At 42.4% G+C, this 24,387-nt stretch overlaps 1 protein-coding gene across 1 annotated transcript; it reads right to left on the bottom strand.

Moving 5' to 3' along the window:
* Window positions 1-3,731: 3,731 nt before the first annotated feature.
* On the bottom strand, window positions 3,732-15,299 carry LOC142185252 (cytochrome P450 2C23-like). Its single transcript, XM_075260551.1, has 9 exons — window positions 15,116-15,299; window positions 12,966-13,128; window positions 9,308-9,457; window positions 9,043-9,203; window positions 8,043-8,219; window positions 7,426-7,567; window positions 6,497-6,684; window positions 5,405-5,546; window positions 3,732-3,973 (listed from the first exon to the last, which is right to left on the bottom strand). Exons 1-9 carry the CDS (start codon window positions 15,293-15,295, stop codon window positions 3,789-3,791), a joined length of 1,488 nt encoding a protein of 495 aa, XP_075116652.1. The 5' UTR covers window positions 15,296-15,299; the 3' UTR covers window positions 3,732-3,788.
* Between the last annotated feature and the right edge of the window lie 9,088 nt (window positions 15,300-24,387).

The raw sequence follows: 24,387 nt of genomic DNA, 5'->3' as shown, positions 1-24,387 counted from the left end.
AATTTCATCCACACATTTTGGAAAATTACGTGCAGCAGACGCAACGCGATTTCCAAAGACGTTGAGGTTTTGGAAATTGCAGCATGTCAATCATACCTATGGAAACGCTGGCGGTTCCGTATAGGTTTATTGAAAACAGAAAGTCTGCGGACCTGTGGGAAAAAACACAATGTTACTGCTGCAGTTTTTCCTGCAGCGCTTTTTTTTTTTTTGCAGCAGCAGCTCGCTATGTGAGGCCTTAGGGTTGGTTCACACTAGCGCTTGTATTCCGTCCGCAAGGAGTCTGCATGGAGACCCCCCCCGAACGGAATACCAATGCAAGTGCTGTGCAGTTAAGCACACGGAGCCCATAGACTATAATGGGCTCCGTGTGCTTGCCGTGCACTGCCTGCACGAATGAATTGTGCGGGCTTAACTGCACAGTGCTTGCATTAGCGTTGGTACTCCGTCCGGGGAAGGGGGGGGGGGGTCTCCATGTGGACTCCTTGCGGATGGAATACAAGCGTGACGCACTAGTGTGAACCAACCCTCAGTCGTAATAAAGGCCAAATGCCACTTTATTTAAACTAATTGCCCCCTCATATTATGCCCCTGACATAAATGCTGAACCCCTAATGACCCCTTATATCAATGACCACCCCTTATGTTCATAATGCCTCCTAATATAAATGATGCCCCCTAATGGCCCCTTATATAAATAACCTCTACAGGCGTACTATACATCCCAGCAGACCCGGCCGCCTGGTTACTTGCCGGCCACTCCTATCTATCGAAAGATTAATGTCCTCACCTGCTGAACTCCCTTCTGACAATTCCTGCGTCTGTGTGTACTTGAGGGAATTACCGACCAGGTTTCTGACAAATCTCGGACCATACAATGTTCCTGCATTCGTGGTTGTATCAAGACAACAAATGTCACCACAATATTAAAAAAAAAAAAAAAAAAAAAAAATCTATAAACCTCTGAAGACTATTTAACCTTTCATTGTCTACAATATTAATCAGGATCATGTTTAGGATGGCTGCGTTCACTTTATTTCATTGTGTTCAGCCGAGCGGCTGCGAACAGCAGTAAACTTGTTTTCGAGATCATCAGACGTTTGTCATTATTGCTTATTAATCAGCTGGTTATAGGAAAAAAACAACTCGCCATCAGCGAAATCGAAACAACTTGTACTGAGGAGGGTAACATTCAGCATATGTTCTGTTCATTCTGCTTCTGGGTCTATGTAGATTATTGTGAAACTTATTGACCAGCTGGCAATTATACATCCAAATGAACTTTTGGCTCGGGGGTGTAATCTGAAGCTCCTGCTCGCAACGGCACAATCTGTTCTGTATAAAGCAAAGCCGTAATATGAAGAGCAGCAGCCATAGGTGCGAGGTTATGTGCAGACTGAGGACAACAATGAAGAGGCTGCAGATCACTCAAGCACCATGGCTGAGAGCTGGATCCTCCTGGTATTGGTGGGATGTCCTAAGACGCGACACCCATGACACCTGGACGGAGTGTACACCAGTTACCCTCCAGACGCCTCAGATTACTGTCCCACTCCAGCTGCCCCAGTATAAGAAACACTGATCCACACCTTCCCTTGCTATTGGGATTGAGCCAATCTTGAGATTTCAGGATCGTTTTTAAAATCAGATTTTCAATCATTTTCCAGCCAATCCCGATCATGAAATTTGCTCAATCGCTGATCGGGATCCGATCTTTCCCGATTCCAATCACTCAACCCTACTTGCTATACAATGTAAATAACGTCATCACATTGCACCTACTGATCACAGAGCACATGGAGATGGAGGGTTAAGCAGGGAAAGGACAACTCTTTACTTCACCAATGTATTCAACTCATCTGCGTCCTTGACATGCAGTTGAAGATGGGACATGCTTCCTACCAACCGGGACAGGACCCGAAATCCGGGACTATTCCACTGAATCTGGGACGGTTGGTAGATATGGGGACTCCAAGCAGTCTAGTTACTGGAGATGCTAGGAGCCCCTCTCTGCCAGACACAGCCTCATACCTCTTTCTATTGTTGCAGATTGTGTGGTGTTTTTTAGAGCCAAGATCAAGCGTGACCTCAAATGGAATTGGGAATATGAAAGGAATTTCTTTTACTTCTCCCTTCTGATAAATCTCCTCCTCTCTACGAATATTATCTACAATACTAGGAATACCTTTTAGACATATTTATAAAACAGTCATTTGGATCCTCATAAATCTTTCGCACTTTCCAATGTACCAGAGTTACGGCTCGCTTGGATCTTCGACTATGTTCACAGCATTGTAAGCCTTGTCTAATTTATGCAAGAAATTCTCCAACATATTTCTTTTCTGTCTGATAAATGGTTCATAAAGTGGGATCCTTCTAAACCACACCCATTATAAACCATACCCATTATAAACCATACCCATTATAAACCATACCCATTAAACCACGCCTATTATAAACCACACCCATTATACCACGCCCATTATAAACCACACCCATCAAACCATGGCCATTATAAACCATACCCATTAAACCACACCCATTACAAACCACACCCATTACAAACACACCCATCACAAACCACACCCATTCCGAGCCCCATTTTTGGAAAGTGTTGAGCAAATCATATTTTTCAGGTTTTTCTGGTGCACACTTCATTAATATGTTCTAAATGCTGTGATCTATAAATTTTGGCACTAATGTAGTTTTAAATTCTGGAACCAAACTTTTAAACTGCTATATAGAGTTGAACCAATCTTGAGATTTTCAGGATCGATTTTAAGATCCAATTTCCAATCATTTTCCAGCAGATCCCGATCGTGAAATTTGCTCGATCGCTGATCGGGATCCGATCTTTTCCGAACTCGATTGCTCAATCCAATGCTTTAATGCTCCTGTTTCTTCATGAGTTAAGTTTTTCTATTGAGAAATATATTGCTTGGTTGTATGACTAGATGGCTAATGGAGATCTCCCCTGAATCTTAGTGCAGTACAGTGGAAGGCTCCCTCCTACCTTATGTTAATCGGATCATATCAATGGCTTTATGTTTCATCCCTGGACTACCCACTAGTCAAAGTAGAAAATAGGGAAGAAATCGAGGATGCCGGTGATAGCTGAGCCCCATATGTAGGAGACTTGGACTGTCCTAGTGGGTAGTCCAGGGATGAAACATCAGCCCTCCTAATTGATGTCATGGTTTTTAGAGACTTGTGATTGGGCCTCAGGAGTCACATCAATGACATGATACCATGAAGCAGGTGTCATGGCGTTGATGCACCCCATTTGACTGTTGAGCTCCAATCTTAAGCCTCAGGGGTCCCCCAGGGAATGTGAATGCAGGTAGATCACAGTGTCCCATCCTGGATGATCCATCTGGTGCAACTTCAGACTTTACAGATCACTTTGACACTACATATTAGTCGGTTGCTCTTATGGATACAAGTAAAGCCAGAATTATTATTGCCCGTTTAGCTCCGCAGCTCTGCTGGTCTATTAGGAATGGAAGGATTACTCACATTTCATTTTCACTAAGTTTCTTTTTTAATTACTTTTTTTTTTTCCAATGCTTTTTTTTCTTCTTTTTTAAATAAATTGACAAATGTCTATTGCAACAAATTACATCCATGACCAGATTGACATGTCTGTCAAGTTCTGTCACAGGTATTAGATACTATAAATGCAACAAAGTTTCCTTCCCTTCTGCTTTGTACATTCCTGCGTCTACTAAAGATCTTCCACCTTGAGGGTCACGTTCTCATCCAAGACTTGTCCTTGTCGTCCTCGCATTCTATGTGCGAGCAATGAAAATAATTTTATGGGTTGGAGGAAGATTTTCTATGCCACTTTCCGCAGGTGAAATATCAAGATCCTTGGGGTCAACTACAGATTTCAGAGTGAATTTTTGTAGGATAACCGTGAAGAAAATAAAGAGTTGCAGGCGGACCAAGCTTTCGGCAATACAAGCCCTCTTCCCTGCAATACGAGGGACAAGGACAGTAAATTCTCCAAAGCAATGATAAGTTACTAAGCTGTTACATGGGAGGAAGATGCAAATCTGTCTATCAAGATGTAAATAGGAAGACAGTGCCTCTGTTATACTGCCCTCTATAGGAAGCACCCTGAACATCATGTGCAACTTTCCCAGAAGCCTTTACTGCATAATGTGGGATTTTTACCAAGTCAATTTCTCAGCTACGAACGGCCGGTTTGGTCAGGTTGGACCTCGTCAGCGCAGCGTAGAGAGAACTGACTTAGTAGAAGTGAGAGACCAGATTATGGGGATAATGTCACTCCTTAGGGAGAAACCACCTATTAGGTGTGTGGAGACTTATACAGCCATAGTCGCTCCACTGCAAGGGATCGTGGGAGGAAGATGCAAATCTGTCTCCCAAGATGTAAATAGGGAGACAGTGCCTCTGTTATGTTGACCTCTATAGGAAGCACCTTGAACATCATGCCCAACTTTCGTTTTCTCCTTAAGGAGGAACATTATCCCAATAAGCCGTTACAATTATGGTGGAGACCACACATGGCAAATCATATGGAAGGAACCTATAGCACCATTGCTGATCATAAAACCATAAGTACTTCATGTATCTACAGAGGGGGGGGGGGGGGAGGTTACAGCAGCATGGCTACTATGCAGAATTCTAGTGCTGCTTTATATCATCTATGCCTCATGTCTGGAAAGTAGGTTGGGTGTTGGCCTTTGTGATCTGGAAAGTTTACTATAATTTTCTCCAGATGTTAGAAACAGGCATAGATTTCAGTTTATGGCACAAAAAGAAGAAGAGATATGCCATTTAATAAATTAGATGCGTCTTCCTGTAACACACTGCCTTATACAAGATACATCGTATTTTTCTCTACAAATTATTCCTCAGGAGAGTTCAACTGGTGGACATGATCTGTACTCGAATCACAAGACTGACGGCAGTCCGAAGACAGGCCGACCCAAGGGAGCATTATACTGTATGGGGGGAGCATTATACTGTAGGGGGGGGGGAGCATTATACTGTATGGGGGGCACTAAGGAGACTTCACCACTATTACTGTATTGGACACAAAGGGATTGGTCGGGGTTCTGGACATGTTCAGCTCAAACCACAGACCTAGGTCAGTGTAAAGACATAGAAGTATCCCTGCTGTAGCTACAATGTTCACAAGTCCACACAAGGCATTGCTAGTACAGCCATACATTACTAATACTACCTATAGTTTATACAGAGGAATAGTCTGCATTTTAGGCATTCAGAAAAATCTATAAATGTCAAGTCATATCTAGTTTCAGACTTCTGACCCAGTAAGGACGTCCCTGCAAGATAAAAACTGAAATGTATCCAGTCCTGAATGTGGGGAAATAATTCCTACAATGGCTAGAATGAAACGATATATTATCCTAACCTGCAGAGAATGGCATGAATCCATTATTTTTCTTGAATTTTCCATTCTCATCTAAAAAATGGTTGATATTGAATTTTTCAGGTGTTTCAAATTGTGAGGGATCCTTCAGTACTGATGTCAACAGAGGAAGAATGCTCGTACCCTAAAAAGGAAGCACAAGAAGAGTTTATGGACAAATTTCTGAAAATAGTATGCAAATTAGTTTTCCTAGTTGGGGGCACCTCCTCTAGTGCTCCTTACTGGAAGACAACTCCCTATGAATCAATGCCCGACTTTCAAGCAAGTCTTGTGACTTGACTTGGTATTAGATAGCCATTTGCAGACTGTTGTTCTGGAGCATGCACTGCCTACACTGGACCAAACTGTGACAACTGTAAGAATCTAGTAGTATATTGGGTGTAACATCTTTGTCTATTCGGGCCTCTGCACCCCCCTCCACTCGGATGCTATGGCGCAGGAGGAGTTTTCAGTTGTGATCCTTTGCACTTGTTGTTGCTGCACAGCTGAGGATCCGTTGCTGTGTGTCATTACAGACAGTGCTTTTGTTCCTTTGGCTACTAGGGAGATAACACTGCTTTTGATTGACATTCCTCCTGGCCAATCTAGTCTAGGGCAGACTCCTTAAAATACCTTTCCAGCCCACTCCTTAATGCTTGGTATTACCTTGTGTGTGCTGGCTCTATACGGTTACTGTTTGTATTTACATTTCTGACCTTTGGATTTTCTTGTGACTAGTCTCTCGGATTTTGATTCTGTACTGTGCTGCTTGACTAGTTCTGACCCTTTGGCTAGCTGACCTCCCGTTTGTTGTTGTATGTCTTGTCTATGTTCCGTGTTATCACCTATATTATGAGAAGGGACTGTCGCCCAGTTGTCCTGTCGCCAAGGGCAGTGAGACAAGTAGGCAGGGACACGTGACAAGTTCACCTTAGGGCTCACCGACTTGTTGTTCCTTTCCTCCCAGGGTTCACCAGAAGCTAGCAATTCCTTGATATTGGCAGCTCTTTCTTCTTTCACCTCAATGTGTTTTAGGTTTAGATTCATGATTTGTAATGAGCCCACCATGTCCCTACATCAAGTTATGAGGTTTACCTTAGGGATGTGGTAACCATGGAAGGTGACATCTCTCGTGGTGGCTCGATTAATACCCATTGGGAAGGTTTCGGTATATCTCTGTATCTCATGTAGTAAGGCGTTTGTACAGGGCATATGGTTCCGGTCATCTGCCTTAGGTTCTCTGTCTCGTCCAATCACTTGGTCAATCTCCTTGTGAATTTTGTCTGTAGATTGTTTAAAGAGAATACATACAAATTGTAATTTTTTTCATGTTTTGCTACAAAAATTATAATATTGTTCCCTTTGAAGAAATATTTTGCTACATATTAAAAGTTATGCAACAATATTCTAAACAATTTAACCCAAACCATTGTGTGGGATCCCAGAGCTCAGGGGCCATCCTGCTGACCACAATGCTCCTCACCAGTAGCATTGCTAGAGAAGAAGAAAAAACATAAGGGGCATAAGATAGTTCCCAAATGTCCTTCAACCTGACAGTTGATGACTGCGGTAAACTGTGGCTTTTCTGTCCCACTGTTCCTCCTCCCAAGCTACAGACCTGTAACCTATATGGGAGCATTTCCATGGCAAAGGTGTTGCAATGATATCACCACGCCATCTAAACTGGGCCACAACAGTCAGATTGAAGACCAGAAGGGGAAGGGGCCTGAATAGCACCACAAATGGCAGCTGGAATGGGAATGAGCATTTCTTTTTATTTTAAATGTAGGGAGCCATTTACAGTGTATGAGAGTCATAATGGATGGGGTACAATAAGGGAGCAATACACAGTGGGCGCAACTAAGGGAGCATTATACTGTGTAGGTGCAACAAGCTGGCATTGCACTAGCCAGGAACAACAAAGGCTAGTTTGCAATGGAGACTCACAGGATGCTACGACTCACACGTTATACAAAATCCAGCAGGATCTGAAGCTCCATATTATGTGAAGTTTCCCCATTTACCTTGTATTTCTGGATGCTTTATAAGGATCAATAGCCCAAAGTGTATGGTAACTGCAGTGGTCTCGGAGCCTCCGAGGAACATATCAAAAGCTGTCTCTATCAGGTTGGTCAGATGGAAAGCAGAGCCGAGATTCTTTCCCTCCTGTAAATTACAACAAGTCATCACTTTGGTTGGGAAGGTTTCCATTTCCTTATCTCCATAAATAGTAAGTAGAATCCACTGGACTTTGTACAGACTTTGTTTACTTAACAGGGACCTGAAAATCCCGGGACAAGTTTATCAGTAATGGAGAACTTTGCACTGTGTAAGCCTACAAAACCTGTTCATAGTTGGTCATATTTGTAGATCTATCGTACAGACCTTCATAAATCTCTGATATAACAGAACTCTAGCTCACTTTTGAAGCCATTTGTCAAAATAATTGTACTTGGACTTACCAGTAATAGTGGAGATGACATGTTCACGTATCCCAAGCCATTGGACAATCATTGAATAGAGATGCATCAATGGATCACTATGAAGCTGCCATATTGTAAGCCCACCTATAGACGTGGGGGGTGTCCCACTCTAATACTTTTGGGCTATCCCCGAGCTGTACAACTGCTGGTGCACTAACCTGGTTCATTCGGATGAGGAAACAATCGATGTAATCTCGAGGACAGGTTGGATCCAGTGTCTCTTGGTGGTTTCTGACACTTTCCTTCACAACATTTTTAAGAGGTTTAAGAAGTTGAAATACTTTCCTGTGAGGTCCTGGTAAGTAATGAATGATCCCAGGGAAGAGATCATACAGCTAGACGGAGAAGAATGGCTGCAATGAGAAGGCTTGGAACTCGTTTTTAAGTATGTTGGTCGTTATAGATAATAAGTAAGGGTTGAGCCGATCTTGAGATTTCAGGATCAATTTTAAAATCCGATTTCCAATGATTTTCCAGCCGATCCCAATTGTGAAATTTGCTCTGGATCCAATCTTTCCCAATCGCTCAACCCTAATTGTATATTATATATACAGTAGGAGTGAGCCGATCTTGAGATTTCAAATTCCAATTTCCGATCATTTTCCAGCTGATCCCAAAATTTGCGCGATCGCTGATCAGGATCCGATCTTTCCCGATCCTTCAACCCTAATAATAAAATATGTAACACTGATGTGCAGAGTATGTTACTAGCGTGTCCATAGTGTGCTGGGAAATGTAACACACCCAATGAATACATGAGCTTCATGGCCTGAAATACCGCCCCAATATGATATTATATCTTACATCATGTGCAGAGATTAAAGTCTTTATAGGGTAAATGAGTAATCCAAAAAAATACAAAAATCTCCAAACAGCTGCGTCATCCACAGTCTGGTGACAAATACCTTATAAGTGAACCTAGATATTAGGGTTGAGCGATCGGGATCAGAAAAGATCGGATCCGATTGACCAAATTTCACGATCGGGATGGGCTGGAAAATGATCGGAAATCGGATTTTAAAATCGATCCCTAAATCTCAAGATCGGCTCAACCCTAGTAAATATCCTATTAAAATTATTACACTGAAGTCTTTGGATTAATATTTTCATCTCGCGTACAATAAATATTTTGTCCTCGTAGTTGGCAAAAAGTCTTACCTGACCCCAAGTGGAGGACACGATGTGAAAAGCGTGACGAGAGTCTGCGAGAACGCTCATCCACTGCTTATCACTGTAGTCAAAGCGAGTGCCCATCACTAAGGTGGAGATGATATTAGAGGAGGCGCAGATGACCGTGGTGCTGGGGTCAAAGGGCTGGCCTAAAAACATGACTTATATAAATATATCTATTACACACACATACAGTATACAAAGTCCAGAGTTCTCATCTTTATATTTGTCAGGTTTTTTGGGGGGCACGTACCATTGAAGTTCCTGATGTGATCCACAAGGTGCTGAGCCTCAGTCTGCAGAGGTTCTTCTAAACTCTTCTTACCCATTCCAAAATCCTTTAAGGTCAGGAGAGAAAATTGTCTCAGCTGGGACCAAGTTTCTCCATTCAACAACGTTAGACCTTTAAAAAAATTCCGGGTTAATTTTTTTTTTTTTTTTTGGCGGGGCCGGTTAGTGACAAAGTGCAATTGTTCTGCAGAGAGTTTTTTCCATATGCAAAATAACCTTTTGGTGCACTGAGGGCAGGACCATAGCTGCTTGGTACTCATATTTTGGGGTTGCCACCCAATGCTGACCTCAAAACTGAAAGGCCAACATCTCTCAAAGACAATAACTTGCAGAGACTACTGACGGGAGAACTTTGGAAATATTTATCAATTCTCATCCACAAGTTTTGGTTTGGAGCAAACAACCCCAAGTGCCATTACTACACTCTGGAATCATACCACAAAGACTGTTCATACTCACCTTTCCTCAAGTCTCAGTGGCTCCACCATGGCACACTGTCTTCTTGTGCGAGGTCTTCCAGCCTCTTGGCTGATATCAGCAGCCCCAGGTGATGTCACTGCCTCAGAGGTTACATGGGTCACACCAATATCATGATACTTGTGTCAAAGCGTCATGATGGTGATGTGTCCCCGGTAGGGTTGAGCCGATCTTGAGATTTCAGGATCGATTTCAAAATCCAATTTCCGATCATTTTCCACCCGATCGTAATCCGATCCCGATCCTCAACCCTAGTCAATGCTTCTCTATAGGAAAAGTCACTTGAGGGTTGAGCCGATCTTGAAATAATCTCCAACCTCAATCCCACTGGAAAAGATTGGGATCGTGAAATTTATTCGATCGCCGATCGGAATCCAATCCCGATCACTCAACCCCAGTCCCCGATTCACTCAGGCAGACTACAAAACAAGATGGTTTGGCTTCCTGTTCACTAATGATTATGGGGCTCTTATTATTCGTTGAGGAGTCCCATGCCAGTATCTGAAGGGAGTAATCGTTTGGAAATACCTCGACTTTTGCATCGGTTACTAATAAAATGTTGTCTTAGACAAACACAATCTAACAAAACTAATAAAGTACAAACAGTTGGATTGTTCATGTGTTTTCCCTCCAAACATAGGAGCAAATGTATGAATACGATGTACAAGTAACAGTGCAAACCTGGACTAGACAGCCTGTGAAAGCTCCAGATCCATCTTAGTGACGGACGCTGGTAAATCTGTCGCTTCCTTAGACAGTCGAGTCTCCGATCACATCTCCTATTAGTTGCCTCAGTTTTGGTCATTTTCCCTGAAATGGTCACTAAAGAATCTGCCAGATTCTTCTACATTCTGCAAATTTTACTCCCCCCCCCCCTTCCATGTTCCTTTGCTGTATCTGGATGTTATTCAAATTTTTGAGAGGAGCAGTTTGTGATAAACACTTGTGATAGGAAAGTTCATGAATTGGATGTTTGTCAAAACCAAGATGGAAATTTTAAAAAATGTTTTTCTTACAATCTTGCAAATGTTTTAGTTATTACCATTATTTTGTTACAAGGGGAAATGATTTACCTATAATTAGGGTTGAGATTTCAGGATCGATTTTAAAATACAATTTCCGATCATTTTCCAGTCGATCCCGATTGTGAAATTTGCTCGATCGCCAATTAGGATCCAATCTTTCCCCATCACTCTACCCTAGTCAATGCTTCTCTATGGGAAAAGTCACTTTTAAGGTTGAGCCGATCTTGAGATTTCAAAATCCGATTTCCGATAGTTTTCCAGCCCATCCTGATCATGAAATTTGCTCGATCGCCCCAATGGTTCAACCCTACCTATAATACGTGTTTCCTCAGCTCTGGATATTAACTTTTGTGAGCCCTGACAACTAATAGGCATGCCAGGAGTCCAACTTTCACAACAGTCGTACTGGGAGTCACAGTATTTCCTCAGTAGATCTTCCGCTCTTAAAACTCCAACCGAGAAGATATTTTACATTGGTAACACTAAAGCTTAGACAAGTGTAACACACGGTAGAACCATCTGTATCAAAACGGACATGAAGCGTTCTTCATTAGAGATGAGCGATCACTAAAATGTCCGAGGTTCGAAATCCGATTCGAACAGCCGCACACTGTTCGGATTTCTAACCCCATTATAGTCTATGGGGGGAAATGCTTGTTTCAGGGGTACGTAAAAGTCGATAAAATTATACTTACCAAGTCCACGAGTGACAGTTGGGCTGGATTCCCCTTGAAGTCTTCTCCGTGCAGCGCCCCCACGACGTCTTCTGGCTGGAATTCACTCTGCCTAGGCATCGGGGCCTAGGCAGAGCCGACTGCGCATGTGAGGGCATGCCTGCGCAGTCGGCTCTGCCTAGGCCAGATGCCTGGCAGAGTGAATTCCAGCCGGAAGATGCTGCGGGGACGCTGCATGGAGAAGACTTCTAAAGGTAAGAGAAGAACCAGCGTTGATTGGCAGTATGTATAGCATTCTGCCAATCAACGCTGCTTCTGCATCGAACCTTAAAACTTCAAACAACTAGTAGTGTTCGATCGAGTACGAGTATCCCGAATACCGTAGTATTCGATCGAATACCTACTCGATGGAACACTACTCGCTCATCTCTATTCTTCATTCATCCATTCATAGAAGTGGGTTCTTGGGCAACATTGCATTCTATAATAATGATTATGTTGGATTCTTTTCTCTAGCCCCCCACCGATAGGTGGGTGGTTCTGGGCTGGAGCAGATAGACAGGGACCGCCCACCTGACAGTAGAGCGCAACATTGTGAATAAACTAATAGCAATGATAGCTCGGGAATAGTCAGGGTTAGAGAATAATAATCCAACTGCGCCAGAATCAGTGAGTTTGGATGTTCCTTTGATAAGAACTTTTTCCCAGAAGCAAAGTGCAACATTCCAGGAAACTTGGGACAGGTCGCAACATTTTCTTTTTTGGAACTTCCTTGTGAATAGCTGTTTATTCCTATGAAGCATAATGGAGGGAGACTCATAGTCTGGAGCTGCTTTTCTGCTGCAGGGCCTGAACATCTTGAGATCATTTAGAAAAGAATGAATTATGAGGTGTATCCGAACAATGTGCACGAGGGTGTAAGGGCAGCCGGCCATAACCTCAAGCTAAAGGGAGATTGGATAATGCAATAAGAAACTGGAGCAAGGCACAACTATAGGAGGGTTGAAAAGGTAGAAGTTTTGTATTTTGGACTGACCTTAACCCTATGGAGATGCTGGAGCGTGTCCTGAGGAGCAAAGTGCATACAAGACATCCCGGAAATATCTGTGAACCGACACATTGATATGGAGGAAGGGGCCAAAAATCCTCCTGTTTTATTTGTAGCTACAGGAAAAAATTGCCATTGGCGATTCTTTATACAGAGGGATTAAATTCAAGGGTTCACTTACTTTCCCTCATGCTCTGTGGATATTGACCCAATGTGCCCAGTAAAAGACATGAACAGTACGACTGTTATATAATTGCGATTTGGATACAAACTGCGTCTTGTTAATAAATCATTTATAAGTCAGATACTTCCAAAGGGTTCACTTACTTCTTCCTGCCACTGACATTTACAATTCTGCAGTAGATTTTAGATTCCATCTCATAGATATTGACTCACCTGAATGACTGAAGATTCTTTCAATCAGTGGAAGACGACCGCGATTGGCAAAGACGTCTCCCATTTCGACCAACGCTTCTTTTACAATCTTGTATCCAGTCAGGACCACGACAGGTCTTGCGCCAAAGTACACGGTGTAAATGGGGCCGTATCTCTCCGACATCTGTAAAATTGTCAGACAGCACGTTTCATTCTCTCTTATTATGTACCCATACAGAAGACGCACTCTATGAACAGAACCAATGCGAATGTTCAATATTCAGGGGGTCCTTGACTTCCTCCAGAGTTTGGGGGTGCTTGCCTGATCTATTGAGATGGATGTTGAGGTCTATGGGGAAGGAACATGTGTCCCAGCAGACATAGATGGTTCTATCTCTAGCTGACCATGCAATGCTGTACTGAGGTATCATAGGATTAATAGAGCAAAGACAAAATCTAAACTCAAGATGTCTGATCATAGCAGATAGGAAATAATTGCAACACTTAAAAAAGACGTTACAGAGTGAGAAAGACAATCTGATGAGCGCGGTCGGGATATTTTGCTGCATCGCTTCTATAAGAGCCACAAAATAATACAAAATATAAGTCAGGCTTTTCCTGAGATTTTAAAATCCGGGCTTAATATTAAATAAAATCAAGCAATACAACAACCCTCTCAGTTCTTCTATGCCGGGGGGGGGGGGGGTGCAGGTGCAGCAGATCTCCCCTGTTCTACTAACCCAATTGTTAAAAATACCACCAAGTTCTCAGAACCAGAGAGAAAAGGGGCCCTGAACCCCTGGTAAAGCTTTCTGCCCTACTAGTCCTCAAGTTATCAGAATATAAGGTATCAGAACCCCATAGAGGGGACCCAAGGTGCGATGATGTCACTGTGTGCCTGGGGTGCGATGATGTCACTGTGTGCCTGGGGTGCGATGATGTCACTGCATCGTGTCTCCTGCTCCGGCACACTCACATCCTAACAGTGGTCCCAGCTCCTTGTAAGTCCTCGGGGGACATTAGGGAGAATATTAAACCAATGGGAAATAATTTATATAAGGGAACATTAATGTGGGGACAGAGGACACCCTTGGGTGGCTGGAGACACTGTGGGGGGGGGGGGGGGAAGTATTGTGCATCCATGTCACCCCACTGGGGCAAGGCTTAGCTTTGAAGGGCTATCCTGGAATGTTTTTTTTTTTTTTTTGTCAATGTACTTTTCTCCCCTTATCAGTAAGTCTTTGTAGAATGAAAGGAAATCCACGCAAACACAGGGAGAACATACAAACTCCTTGCATATGTTTTTCCTGGCAGGATTTGAACCCAGGACTTCAGCGCTGCAAGGCTTCAGTGCTAACCACTGAGCCACCGTGTTTTCATGGCACACTTCGGTCACTTATTACCCACCATGGAATTTGTTTAGTTTATATAATAAAAGTCCCTGCAGGAGAAATACTGCCTAAGAGGGGTGACTGGAGAACAATAGGGGGCAGGATATACCCCAATCTAGTAGTCTGGCCCAATTATATAGCTGAGGAGACAGGAATATTGTATATACAAAGAATAGAAGTGACAATCCCACTGTATACAGTAGTAGTGTACACCACGATATGTGGTGACATAAATGTAGATGGTACAGAAGGTCTCACTCCGGACGGGACCCTATTAAGTACTAGGTTAGATTGTTGTATCTATATGGCTAATACTGCGCAGCATCACTAATAGTGTCCCGCACCGTGTAATAGTGCAGAACACTTCTGTCTATCTTATTGTGGTTTATTTCAGAGATTTTGATACAATGTTCCAATATTAAGAAGTTGCCAAGACATAAAACTTTAATCATATTGCGGCTTCCACCAATCAGAACTCTATCAAGGCTTCTCCAATTGGCTGGAGCACAAGGGTAACTCGGGGAACAATGCATTTGTTAGAAGTAGCGAATAAAAGTTCTATGTTAGAATTGTCATCATTCACCTTCTTTGGCAACAAAAGTGTCAGAAAATGTAAACCCCAGACCCCAGGTGATCAGAGAAGACCCCCAAGCTCCGGTGTACAATAGTCCAGGGATCACTCACTGCAGCACTTGGAGAAACCCTTGAACCAGTTTTGACCATTGACGTCATATGGGAAACCCTTTACGGTCCTTCGTGTAATATTACAGAGTAACTCACCTTTATTAGACTTGGCACTATTCCTCCTATCTGAGTCTGTAGAAAGTTCCCGATAATTGGCAGAGGGAACGGGCCCGGGGGCATCTTTCGTCTCTCCCACATATATTTCCAGTAAAAGACGACTAAAATGAAGGTGATGACTCCAACCAAGACCACGGGGACGTTCAGCGGGCCAGTCATGGCTCTGATGTAGGACGAGTGGGTTCTGACAGCTCTGCTCAGGTTTTTGGTTTATACATTAACATGTAAATGTTGGGAGGGGTCACCACAACGCTCCAAGCTTTCAGATTTCTGGAACGGCGTTCAGCATTTTTGGCTCAGATGAAACCGATCAAGTTACAAGAGAGTAAAATCATGAACTCAAACTGTGAAGAGAACAATAAAGAGGAAAACAACATGAAAGCAAAGAAAACTCCCAAATCTACAGAAGAGACGCGCGGCCGGCAGGTGCGGACTAAAGCTGGGCAGTAAGAACGCTGCAGAAACACAAGGGTTAATGGTTCACTTTTGTCAATTATCGAAATGCAAGAAGAAATCTGCTATGACCTTGAGAAAAGGCATTCGGGATAAGAGCCCAGACTTCTGTGCCAATGTGTATACACATACTGTATGTATACTGTATACATGTACTCGGGTTTGTACATCTTACACCTTCACATGTATAAAATCTGCCTCACAAGTCCATTACTTTGGGATAACCTTGGATTCTACCCCAAGCTGTACCCAAATCTTCAGCTTAGATTACTGGGACCCCTCTCAATGTTCTCACCCGCTCCAGTCCACCCTGGTCAGGTACATATGATACACTCCTGCATATATTCCATCTTGTACATGTTACATACACACACACATCTTGTACACACACCTTGCACATATTATATACTCATTCATTCTGCAATGACACACGATACACTGAGCTCTTACACATACAATGGCGTCTCCCCTGTAGTTTGGTCCTCGGTGGCTGCACCAGATGTCGGGGTCATTATCCTGTAGTAGGAGATCCCTGCTCTGTGATATAAGGACTATTGCGTCTCCTTCAGTAACAATATACAAGATGTCTGTCACATTGTAGCACTGCTTATTACTGACTGCAATGCAACTATGACAACTGTATCCAGTGCTGAGCCCGGGAGGGAGCCAATAACCCGGGGAAATCAGGAAAGTGTTAAATCTATTTATACCTGCAGATATTATACACCCGGGTGCACCTGTATACACCGATATAGATATTATACACCCGGGTGCACCTGTATACACGGATATAGGTATTATACACCCGGGTGCACCTGTATACAAGGATATAGGTATTATACACCCGGGTGCACCTGTATACAAGGATATAGGTATTATACACCTGGGTGCACCTGTATACACCGATATAGATATTATACACCCGGGTGCACCTGTATACACGGATATAGGTATTATACACCCGGGTGCACCTGTATACACCGATATAGATATTATACACCCGGGTGCACCTGTATACACGGATATAGGTATTATACACCCGGGTGCACCTGTATACACCGATATAGATATTATACACCCGGGTGCACCTGTATACACGGATATAGGTATTATACACCCGGGTACACCTGTATACACCGATATAGATATTATACACCCGGGTGCACCTGTATACACGGATATAGGTATTATACACCCGGGTGCACCTGTATACACGGATATAGATATTATACACCCGGGTGCACCTGTATACACGGATATAGATATTATACACCCGGGTGCACCTGTATACACCGATATAGATATTATACACCCGGGTGCACCTGTATACACGGATATAGGTATTATACACCCGGGTGCACCTGTATACACGGATATAGATATTATACACCCGGGTGCACCTGTATACACGGATATAGATATTATACACCCGGGTGCACCTGTATACACGGATATAGATATTATACACCCGGGTGCACCTGTATACACGGATATAGATATTATACACCAATGCAGATATTATACACCCGGGTGCACCTGTATACACGGATATAGATATTATACACCCGGGTGCACCTGTATACACGGATATAGATATTATACACCCGGGTGCACCTGTATACACGGATATAGATATTATACACCCGGGTGCACCTGTATACACGGATATAGATATTATACACCCGGGTGCACCTGTATACACGGATATAGATATTATACACCCAGATGCACCTGTATACACGGATATAGATATTATACACCCGGGTGCACCTGTATACACGGATATAGATATTATACACCAATGCAGATATTATACACCCGGGTGCACCTGTATACATGGATATAGATATTATACACCCGGGTGCACCTGTATACACGGATATAGATATTATACACCAATGCAGATATTATACATCCAGGTGAACCTGTATACACGGATATAGATATTATACACCCAGATGCACCTGTATACACGGATATAGGTATTATACACCCGGGTGCACCTGTATACAAGGATATAGGTATTATACACCCGGGTGCACCTGTATACACGGATATAGATATTATACACCCAGGTGCACCTGTATACACCGATGCAGATAATATATAGCTGTATACACGGATATAGATATTATACACCCGGGTGCACCTGTATACAAGGATATAGATATTATACACCAATGCAGATATTATACACCCGGGTGCACCTGTATACACCGATATAGATATTATACACCCAGGTACACCTGTATACACGGATATAGATATTATACACCCGGGTGCACCTGTATACACGGATATAGATATTATACACCCGGGTGCACCTGTATACACAGATATAGATATTATACACCCGGGTGCACCTGTATACACGGATATAGATATTATACACCAATGCAGATATTATACACCCAGATGCACCTGTATACACTGATATAGATATTATACACCCAGGTGCACCTGTATACACCGATGCAGATAATATATAGCTGTATACACGGATATAGATATTATACACCCGGGTGCACCTGTATACAAGGATATAGATATTATACACCAATGCAGATATTATACACCCGGGTGCACCTGTATACACCGATATAGATATTATACACCCGGGTGCACCTGTATACACGGATATAGATATTATACACCCGGGTGCACCTGTATACACGGATATAGATATTATACACCCGGGTGCACCTGTATACACGGATATAGATATTATACACCCGGGTGCACCTGTATACACGGATATAGATATTATACACCCGGGTGCACCTGTATACACGGATATAGATATTATACACCCGGGTGCACCTGTATACACGGATATAGATATTATACACCAATGCAGATATTATACACCAATGCAGATATTATACACCAATGCAGATATTATACACCCGGGTGCACCTGTATACACGGATATAGATATTATACACCCAGGTGCACCTGTATACAAGGATATAGATATTATACACCCGGGTGCACCTGTATACACGGATATAGATATTATACACCCGGGTGCACCTGTATACACGGATATAGATATTATACACCCAGATGCACCTGTATACACGGATATAGATATTATACACCCGGGTGCACCTGTATACACGGATATAGATATTATACACCAATGCAGATATTATACACCAATGCAGATATTATACACCAATGCAGATATTATACACCCGGGTGCACCTGTATACACGGATATAGATATTATACACCCGGGTGCACCTGTATACAAGGATATAGATATTATACACCCGGGTGCACCTGTATACACGGATATAGATATTATACACCCGGGTGCACCTGTATACACGGCTATAGATATTATACACCCAGATGCACCTGTATACACGGATATAGATATTATACACCCGGGTGCACCTGTATACACGGATATAGATAATATACACCCGGGTGCACCTGTATACACGGATATAGATATTATACACCCAGATGCACCTGTATACACAGATGCAGATATTATACACCCGGGTGAACCTGTATACACAGATATAGGTATTATACGCTCAGGTGCACCTGTGTACGCCAATGCAGATATTATACACCCAGGTGCACCTGTATACACGGATATAGGTATTATACACCAATGCAGATATTATACACCCAGGTGCACCTGCATACACGGATATAGGTATTATACACTCAGGTGCACCTGTATACACCGATGCAGATATTATACACCCAAATGCACCTGTATACACGGATATAGATATTATACACCCGGGTGAATCTGTATACACGGATATAGGTATTATACGCTCAGGTGCACCTGTGTACGCCAATGCAGATATTATACACCCAGGTGCACCTGTATACACGGATATAGGTATTATATGCTCAGGTGCACCTGTGTACGCCAATGCAGATATTATACACCCGGGTGCACCTGTATACAAGGATATAGATATTATACACCCGGGTGCACCTGTATACATGGATATAGATATTATACACCCGGGTGAATCTGTATACACGGATATAGGTATTATACGCTCAGGTGCACCTGTGTACGCCAATGCAGATATTATACACCCAGGTGCACCTGTATACACCGATATAGATATTATACACCCAGGTGCATCTGTATACACCGATGCAGATATTATACACCCAAATGCACCTGTATACACGGATATAGATATTATACACCCGGGTGAATCTGTATACACGGATATAGGTATTATACGCTCAGGTGCACCTGTGTACGCCAATGCAGATATTATACACCCAGGTGCACCTGTACACACAGATAGATATTATACACCCGGGTGCACCTGTATACATGGATATAGATATTATACAACCAGGTGCACCTGTATACACCGATGCAGATATTATATACCCAGGTGCACCTGTATACACCGATGCAGATATTATACACCCAGGTGCACCTGTATACACCGATGCAGATATTATACACCCAGGTGCACCTGTATACACCGATGCAGATATTATACACCCGGGTGCACCTGTATACACCGATGCAGATATTATACACCCAGGTGCACCTGTATACACCGATGCAGATATTATACACCCAGGTGCACCTGTATACAAGGATATAGATATTATACACCCGGGTGCACCTGTATACACGGATATAGATATTATACACCCAGATGCACCTGTATACAAGGATATAGATATTATACACCCGGGTGCACCTGTATACAAGGATATAGATATTATACACCCAGATGCACCTGTATACACGGATATAGATATTATACACCCAGGTGCACCTGTAAGTGGCCATTTTCTTGTGGCCTCTTACACAGTAAGCTGGTATAATGTACATTCCACAATGTTTTACACTACCTACTGATTCTACATAATCCCATCCACAAATTGCAAAAAAACATCCACACCGGTTATACTGCCATTTCAAATATTGTGTTTTTGTAAATGGCAGCATGTCATCTATATCTATACAAACCCCGGTGGTTACTTTATAGGAAAAAACACAAATTTGTTTCCATCACTTTCTTGACACATTCTTTTGGCTGCAGCTTGCTACGCCTTAGGCCCCACGTTGCAGAAACACATTTTTTGCTGCACATTTTGCTGCTATTTTTTGAGCCAAAATCAAGAATGTCTACAAAAGGAATGGGAAAGATATATAGGAAGTTCTTATCCTTCTACCTTGTCCTCAATCCACTCTTGGCTTTGGCTCAAAAACCACAGCAAAATCTGCAACAAAAAAAAAGCTGCTTTTCTGCAACGTGGGGCCTCAACCTAAAAGTGTTTTGCTTCAACAGGAAAATGAGACAGAGATGTAAAACGTCCTTAATGACAAGAACAAATAAGTGGACTTTGTGTGTTCTCACCAGTCTGTTGCACGCTCAGGTAAATGGCGCCTTACTCGTTACACTGTATCACTGTTCATTCCAGCTTAGACTCCTGACACTGACCTCTCACCTCCAGCCCCACACCCGCTCTGTGCTGCGGAGATCTCATTTGTGTAATTGCCTAACACACCTGAGCACCAAGATGAGATTTGCAAGACCAGGACTGGAATATTGGAGTAATCTTTCTCCTAAATCCTGCACCACAAACCACCAGTTACTTATATGAGACAAGAAATCTCAGCGGTGCATTATATGTTATGAATCACTTTACCAGGTGTGAGGTGCAAATTCTACACTTATATACACACATGAATATAGTCATACAAATAGTATACACTTGTGTGCACATCTTTATACTAATGGACATAGTGCACATTCACACAATACTATACACTCATGTGCACATACAGTATATACATCCTTAAACATATCATTCATGCTCACACTTGTTTACACATTTATACACTCATTTATATGTTACGTTGCTGCCACGATTTTTCCTGCAGCGCTTTTTTGCTGTGAGATGTCCTGTGGGGTATAAGCCTTAGGGCCCCTTCACACGTAGGATTCGCTGGCTGATTCTGAACGTGTAAACGTTCTGAATCAGCGGCATTTAAAACAGATCCTATTGCTTTCTATGGGAGCCGGTATACGTGCGCTCCCCATAGAAATGGATGGGCTGCTTTTTTCCATTCATTTCTATGGGGAGCGCACATATGCCGGCTCCCATAAAAAGCAATGGGATCTGTTTTAAACGCCGCTGATTCGGAACGTTTACACATTCAAAATCAGCCAGCATATCCTTCGTCTGAAGGGGCCCTTATAGTGTTGTTAGGGGCATCAAGGGGTCCCCATAATAGAGTATGTTGCAGAGTTCCAAATTAAATATCAGGCCTGAAGAAATCACACCCATTATCAGGCCTGGAGAAGTCACACACACACAGCTGATGGTGTATCAAGTGAGTTCTCATTTAATGGTGCACAAAGGTAGTTTAAATACAGTACAAAAGCAGGTTGGACTATTCTAATAACATGAAATGGTTGGCATAACATGATTGGTGGTAGAGTTATAACATAAACCTGGCACATGACTATTGGCTGAAGCCTCATGTAATCTGCATCTCATTATTGCTTTACAAACTGGGATGTACTTTGTCCTTAAACAAAGAAAGTTTCAAAATACTTATGTGTGAACTAACATCTCACACTATGTCTATATGTATATATCATGGAAAAAGATAACATGACAGGCTGGTGCTAAATGACTCTAAATGACCTCCATATAGCATATGAAGATAAGAGATATACAAATAGCCAGCTGCGGCTTCAAAAGATCAGGCCCTTAAGAGAGAGAGTTAAGGATTTGTCCACACTGCACTCCTTATCACCTAGGGGGGCCTCTTGGACTTTGAATACACATACTTATATAGTTTATATATGAAAGGTTACAAGATGGCTGACAAAATACAAAGATGGAGGATTTTGACTCTAACATTCCCCCATTTTGAGATGGTTGAATACAGGAATTCACATTTAGGTACTTCAGTGACCTGATGTCTACTGCTGGACTTTACCAGATTCCCCTCATATGTTCCTGTATTCCAGCCTAATTTCAATCATAGTTCTGGCCTTTTATATTTTGGTCTGCTTTGTATTAAACAAACGTAAGATTATTACTACAACTTGCTTGTTTATACCATGTATCGTTCCTAAAATATGAGGTGGTATCTTCTTAACTATATACTTCAAACATTTCCTGTTTTGTCAAGGAAACAGCTATATATGACATGACTGAGGCTGATAAGGGGCTTTGAGTACATATCCTACAATCTGACACATTCAGATCTTCATTCAAGATCATATGATGTTTAAGAAACTTATTGTCCCACTCATTGTTAAATGTTCTATGCAGGCTTATCACCAGGACCATCTGCAGCAGTATCATCAGGAGAATCTTCATCGCTTTGTGTGTAGATACTTTCTTGCAATGTGAAGCATGGATACAATTAGGTTTTCCTTCAAGTTTCAAGTTGTGCCTCCTGATGAAGCTGCGGTTAGTGGCGAAACGCGCGTCAGGCAGTTGAGTTTTATCCCAGGGACGGTGGCTGGAGTGGTTCCCCTTATTGGAGTCATTATATTTCAATAATGTCTGTAGGTATGTACCATTGAATATATTATCTTATTACTGACCTTTATTACATGCTATATACATTGAAGGGATATATCTATGCACTTGTTGCTATTCCATGAGAATGTGTGTATATTGGGTCAGATACTATTTATTTTTGACTATTTTGTACTCCTACACTTTATGATCTGATTAATCTCTTTGGGGGCCCTTCTGGCTACTGCTTCCTTTGGGGGGGGGGGGTTGTGGTATTTGTCCACTTGTTTGTAGTGGACCTTCCCCTGTGTGTCTCCATGTGTCTCTTCATGTGTATTAATTATAGTTGATTAATGAAATATTTATGTATTTTATTGGATTGGTTCTGTTCTTTTGGAGTTATGTTAGGTTTTCCTTCAAGTTTCACAGAAATACTGGTAGTCAGCAGCACTTGGAAGGGACCATCAAAATCTTGGCTCTTTATCACCACCAATCTCTTGGCTCAAATGAATAGGTCCCGTCCACTAACTTAAAATCGGAGAGGGAGGAGAAAACTTAAAACTATACATTAGTCAATTGTTTTTGCCAAGACATTACATAGTCAGCCAGTACACCATACCACATCTGAAGGAATTGCCAAGAATACAACCCTAACCTAGGGGCTGACCTAAAGAAAGTTTGATATGGGCTAAAGCCAATTCTTCTCTTAGGAGGGTACCTTACAGAAAATACCAATACAAGTGACACACTACTTCTTCAGTAGCCGTCTATCTGCAGTCCCGTTTGTGATAGATTTCTTCACCAGATATGCCCCAGATCTTCCTGAAGATAGATAACTATACACACAAGCATGTACTTATACTGTCTCACCTTCACCGAAAATAAGACACTGTCTTATATTAAATTATCTTCCGAAATATATGACCTATCTTATTTTCGGGGGATGTCTTATGCAGCAGCTGTAGCGGGGGACAATCATCAGTTATGCCATCACTTCCTTAGCGGAGCGCCGGCATGACTGCCGGTTGTAGGTGGTCCATGAGGTGAAGGGGGGTGTCTTATTTTTGGGGAAGCAGGGTATAGTTAACCTGCAATCTCTGGGACAGGTACAAGGGCTCCAGGCATGGCTCAGAGTAACTTTTCACTTTTTGGCCTACATTGCATTTAACACAAACCATGCAGACTCACATATATCTGTCTGTAGTGATACTAAATCCTGCAGCTGCCCATCCTCTGCTCACCAGGTCACACATGGCTACTACTAAACAGTGCACTTAGTGCTGCTTATGCCATCAGTGGGGACA

Source organism: Leptodactylus fuscus, chromosome 11 (genome assembly GCF_031893055.1).
Source record: "Leptodactylus fuscus isolate aLepFus1 chromosome 11, aLepFus1.hap2, whole genome shotgun sequence".
Classification (NCBI taxonomy): Eukaryota; Metazoa; Chordata; class Amphibia; order Anura; family Leptodactylidae; genus Leptodactylus; species Leptodactylus fuscus.
The sequence above is the reverse complement of the archived record's forward strand: the minus strand, read 5'-3'. Positions and strand labels throughout refer to the sequence as shown.

What these genes read in the sequence shown, in the direction of transcription:
- LOC142185252 (XM_075260551.1), bottom strand. Translation starts at nt 15,295, where the DNA reads ATGACTGGCCCGCTGAACGTCCCCGTGGTCTTGGTTGGAGTCATCACC. An exon ending in TCACATCAGGAACTTCAATG is followed by an intron (nt 9,204 to 9,307) that starts GTACGTGCCCCC and finishes TCATGTTTTTAG; the next exon opens with GCCAGCCCTTTGACCCCAGC. An exon ending in TGTCCTCCACTTGGGGTCAG is followed by an intron (nt 8,220 to 9,042) that starts GTAAGACTTTTT and finishes TTCTCCGTCTAG; the next exon opens with CTGTATGATCTCTTCCCTGG.